Source organism: Morone saxatilis, unplaced genomic scaffold, assembly GCF_004916995.1.
Source record: "Morone saxatilis isolate NCDOM2014 unplaced genomic scaffold, NCSU_SB_2.0 Contig11, whole genome shotgun sequence".
Lineage (NCBI taxonomy): Eukaryota > Metazoa > Chordata > Actinopteri > Moronidae > Morone > Morone saxatilis.
The window spans coordinates 31,000,910-31,006,473 of record NW_023339663.1 but is presented as its reverse complement, the minus strand read 5'-3'; the positions used below and the strand labels follow the sequence as shown (position 1 = coordinate 31,006,473).

At 41.7% G+C, this 5,564-nt stretch overlaps 1 protein-coding gene across 1 annotated transcript in view; it reads left to right on the top strand.

Moving 5' to 3' along the window:
• LOC118321299 (anoctamin-9-like) overlaps nucleotides 1–5,564 on the top strand; it is a gene marked incomplete in the record, with an annotated part of 25,229 nt that overhangs the window by 678 nt on the left and 18,987 nt on the right. The window contains 3 exon segments of the mRNA XM_035652571.1: nucleotides 960–1,039; nucleotides 4,143–4,277; nucleotides 4,726–4,819. Of these exon segments, the coding sequence (XP_035508464.1) occupies nucleotides 960–1,039; nucleotides 4,143–4,277; nucleotides 4,726–4,819 (309 nt within the window).

Below are 5,564 nucleotides of genomic sequence, written 5' to 3'. Positions count from 1 at the left end.
GGTGGGATATATTAGGCAGCAGGTGAACATTTTGTCTTCAAAGTTGATGTGTTAGAAGCAGGAAAAATGGGTAGCGTTGAATGACTTTGACTTTGCCAAATTGTAAAACAAAGAGGCCTTCGCCAGTATTCTCGTCTGGTTTTCAACAGCTCTATTGCTCTAACTATTACAACCACAGAGACATTCGACTGAAAGTCGCCACTTAACAGGGTTACTTGATAAATTTAAAACACTGTCAGTCTGTTGTTCACAATGGTAAGCAGTGGCTGTTCAATCTGCTCTGCTCAACCTCCTGACGAGTTTAAATTGACTCATAGTGCCACCTGCTGTTATGGAGGCAAATAACTCCTCGACAATCCTGCACAATCACATTGGAAAGGTGGTGCCAAAAAGTCAAGTAATATTTTTTTGATTGATATTTTTAATGGGTTGTCCCTCCAAATTTAAGACGCTCATAGAGCTCTGTTGCAGAAGCCAGCACATATTCGCAACCTCAAATTGACAATGTCCAGAAAATGGAGACACAACTGAAATAGGCTGTAAGGCTGTATTTGTTGTGCATTAATGCATTAGTTTGTTAATGATGTGTATGTGCAGACCACACTGTGTTTCTTACTGAATTGCCGGGCATTTGTGTTTCGTTTATTAAATTCTGCAGGAAATTAGCTCCATACAGACACTGGACAAATAATCCACGGCTGAGTCTGCAGGGTTTTAAAGACTTTGACAAGAGTATGAGCTTTTAAATATGACCCAGTAAAAAGGTGATGAAGCAGAAAAGCCATAAAGGCATACAGATTAATAAATGTTTCTCTCTACTATTGAGACAGAGACATGAAAGTCAACATTTAGATAATACAAAAAAAGAAAACACACTAGTAGTGATGTTGATGTGAAACGTGTTCAGTGTATTAGCATATAGGATAAAAACCTGTGTTGATTTTTCACATGATTTTCAGAGAAAGAAGCAGAAACGGCTAAAGGAGAAGTGGGCTCGATGGTCGTGTCTGTTTACAGGACAACCAGTCAACGATGTCAAGTTAGTCTGTAACTGTCTATTTGTATGTCTGTCCATCTGTATCTGTATTTGAATGTCTGTATGTAACTGTCAGTAGCTGTCTGTCTGTCATTGTTAAGGATGTTACCATAATGGATTAAGGAAAGCAGAGTATAACATCTGTTGCATTTAGATACTGTATGATTTGAAAGGGACAGATGTATGTGCTGGTGTTCTAAAAACAGCGAGAAGTTAGTTACTGTCGATTGGCTGCTGATTTAACTGCTCATCAACACAATCAGCAGTTGGAGCTTAGTAGTGGATGTGATACACAGCTCAGGTGATTAAAGTACTTTAATAATACATTGAACATGTAACATATGCGGAGCGTATGCTGTAACACTACAGTTCCATTATAATAAGGGATATTTGATCACGTCTTTTAGGCCCTGATCTGAGTCATTTAATATTGAGTGTCTGCCGATACAGAGTCTTGGTTCAATACTTTTTAGATGATACAGTGTGCAGTGCACACCTCAAGTACATTAAAGTCAATAAAATCTAAAATATCAATTGAATAGCTCTGAATTGCATTTAGAAAAAAAATGGCTACATTGAAGCTGTTTCTTAAAGTTTTTTTTATTCTTTTTACATAATAAAGTATAAAATAACAATTGCTCTTTTTGAGTCCTTGTCGCTGTCTGGAGGGAATTGTATTTGGTGCTTTAGTGCAGCTGGTGTTGAGATAAAATGAGATAAACTTTATTGATCCCACAGATCAATAAAGCAGCTCCAGATACACCACATAATATACATTAAATAATAATACAATAGAAAAAATAGAAGACATACTAGAAGTAGAAATATAAGATTCAAGATTCAAGAGGTTTACTGTGATATGCACAGTAAGAAACAAAGTGATTTATACGTACAATGAAATTCTTTGTACGTTTCTACTCACACAACACACAAATAGATGAATGAAATAAAGTTAAAATATAAAATATAACTAAAATATAACATATAACTTAAATGCAGAACAATGTACAGTAAACAAAGAAATCTGAGTTGAATAAGGTGCTGTGGGTTGTATTGTTTAAGAGTCTGATGGCCTGCGGGTAGAAACTGTTAGAGAGGCTTTTTGTCCTTGCTTTTACACTCCTGTAGCGCCTCCCTGATGACAGAAGTGTGAAGAGACTATGTTGTGGGTGTGTATTGTCTTTCCTGATGACCGTGGTTGTGTAAATGTAGTGATGGGAATGCTGCTCCAGAGATGAATTGTGCAGTTTTTATTACAGCTGGAGAGCCTTCCTGTCCTAAGCAGTAAAGTTGCCATGCGACACTGTAACTGAGCTGGTGATGATGCTCTCGACTGTACATCTGTGAGGATTCTGAAATGCCAAATTTCTTCAGTCTTCTTATGAAGTAGAATCTCGGCTGGGCTTTCTTCAGGAGGTGGTGGGTGTGGTGTGTCCAGGTGAGATCCTCCCTGATGTGAGTTCCGAGGAATTTAAAGGTTATCACCCACTCTACCTCTGTCTCACCAATGCACCGATACAGTGGGGTGTGCTGTTCCCTCCTACCCCTCCTAGGATCAGTAATCATCTCTTTTGTCTTGTTTGTGTTCAGGGAGAGATTATTTTCCTGACACCAGGCCACCAGTCCTGCCACCTCTCTTCTGTATGCCGTCTCCTCCCCACCACTGATCAGTCCAATGACTGTGGTGTCGTCTGCAAACTTTATAATGCAGGTGTTGGTCTGGGAGATCACACAGTCTGACTGGGGTCTGTCTGTGAGCCCCCAGTTACAGAGTGAGGGTGTCAGTCCGAGAGTGAGGAGCTTTTCAGAGAGCCTGTATGGAATGACTATGTTGAGTGCTAGTCATTCAGACAGGTCACAGTGTCCTTACTTGGGAGTCGCACGATGGTGGTGGACTTGAAGGGGGTGGGGCGAGGCCTGAGCGAGGGACAGGTTGTAGATATTGTTGTTATCTGGGCCATCTGCCTTCCATGGGTTTGTTCTGCTCAGAGCAGAGCGCACCTCTACCAGTGACACAGAGAGTGGTGTGTCCAGTATGCCCTCGGTGGCCAGAGTCTCTCCTTGTTGGCTGGTGTTGAGGGCCTTGAAGCGAGCATAAAACTCATCCGGTAGTGTGACTCTGCTGGTTGAGGCCCCCAACTCTTCTGTTTGTAGTCTGTGATGTGTTGCAGACCTTGCCACATGCTCCGGAGATCAGCAGTGGTGTAATATCTCTCCAGCTTAAGTCTGTATTGTCTATCTCTTTTTGTAGTCCTCAGTGTCACCCGAGACAAATGCAGCAGAGTGAGCACGTAGCATGGACCGCACTTCACAGTTAATCCAGGGTTTGTCGTTGGGGTAGGTCTTGCAGCGTTTAGTGGGGATAATGTTCTCAGTGCAAATGTAGTATGTAGTAATGTAGCCAGTTAGAGCTGCAGCATATTCCTCTAGGTCCACAGTACAGTCCCGTTTCAGAGCAGCAATTTTAAACACACACCAGTCTGTACTGTTAAAGCAGTCCTGAAGCACAAGTTCAGATTCTTCATTCCTATTTATTCATGTCTCTCCTGTTTCTCCCTGAAGCTGCTGTGTCATGTGCACAAGTCCTGGTCGGAGCTGCTGTACATCAGCCTTCTTGAAGGCTGTCAGTCTGGTTTTGTTGGGTACTTATCCCTCTCCGGTTCTGTTGCGCATGCTGGCCCTGCTTCCTGGCAGCATTCCCTGCTCCTACACTAGTAGTATTTCAAGCTCCCAGTCCAGGGAGTATCAGCTAAAATGACTACTTAGCATATGCAACAGTGCACCAGTAAGTGTAAGTGACTAACTGTTTTACAAGAGAAAAGGTCTGTGTGGCAACAATCCTCTGATACTTTCTTGCCAGTGACAAACTGCTGCTCCCGAACGTTGTTTGACGTTGTCTTGTTTTTCTGCAACTATCTAATTAAGTCTCTTCACATAAAGTCGTAAAGTTTTGTTGTTTCTATCTTATGAACATCCACATGAAAGGTGGAGTGAAGGCTGCCATAGAGAGGGGGTAGACCCTCTTAAATATGGAGAGTGTGTGTGTTTGTGTTGACGTGTTTGTGCGTAACATCATGTCTGCCTGTGTGTTACCTGTTTCTTGCAGGTGTTACTTTGGAGAAAAGGTGGCTCTTTACTACTTGTGGTTGGGCTGGTACACCAAGTTGCTGGTTCCAGCTGCTGCTCTGGGTGTTGTTGTTTTCCTGTATGGACTCGCTTTTTTCAACACCAACCCCCTCATGTGAGTTGCAGAAGTACAATTACGTAGTAAATGGTCTAAAACTTGGAAAACACTTGTCTTTTTGTATTAAATGGTAAATAGACTGTACTTTAGAAAAATGTAGTAGTGTAGAATATCAGTAGTACAGCTGACAACAATGTGTTATCAGAGCTTAGCTGTACTATGACAGTAGATTATAAATAACTTATACAGCAAAACAGTCCACAGCTAATTTGAAAGGCAGTCATGTGAAAGTCAAAGATAAGCGACATTAATAGAAAAACATTGTTTGTACATCTAATCTTGCATGAAGCCCTTTCTTTCTGCCTCCCCAACAAGTTTGTATTTAATGAGCAATGAGAAGCCAGCTCTTCCTGTTTATCATGTTTGTGCAGAAAACAGATACAACATAATTGAGCTTTTATATTTCCATTAACCCTTTAATTCTTGTCTCTATGTGTGTCCTCAGTAAGGAGGTGTGTCAGTCCAGTATCATCATGTGTCCTCGATGTGATAAGAGGTGTACAGTGTGGCAGCTGTCAGACACATGCACCTACGCTAAGGTGATAACCTGTTCTGTTCATCTGTAGGGGTGGCTGTGGCTCAGAGGCAGAGCGGGTCGTCCCCCAATCAGAAGGTTGTTGGTTCGATCCCCGGGCTCCTCCTGCCACGTGTCGAAGTAAGTATCCTTGAGCAAGATACTGAACCCCAATTGCTCTCGGTGTGGGCCATGTGTATGAATGAGTTTAGTTTCCTTTTTTGCTGTGAAAGGTGAATTACACACACATAGATAAGAGATGGAACACAACAAAGACTAGAAAGGCACTATACAAGTACAGGTCCATTTACATTACCATTCATCTGATCTCTTACGCCTGAATGCACTCAGGCTATTCCATGTACGCCATCATGAAACAAAGCAGTCAGTTGATTCTAGCTGTCTTCATCTCCTTCCTCACGCTGTGAGAATGACTGAACAAACAACGCGCGCAGCATAAATCATCCTAAATTTTTGACTACATTCCTACTGGGGCTTGGTGAGTTACCCACAGCTTTCAGCCACCGGGTTGGACAACTTGATCTAGTTAATGTATATCATGCATGGAGTTCTCATAATGATAAGTTAAGCAGTGAACGTTATCAAGACGGGTTACAATTCCGGGTGCAGGACTGAAACAACTCACCAGGATGATAACCACAAAAAAAACATTGAATATTAAGTCTACAATGATAGTAGGCTTTGCAGTATCTAGAAGAAGACTAGGGCTACTTTATAACTCATGCAGGATGTGTCTAGCTTGTCAGTTG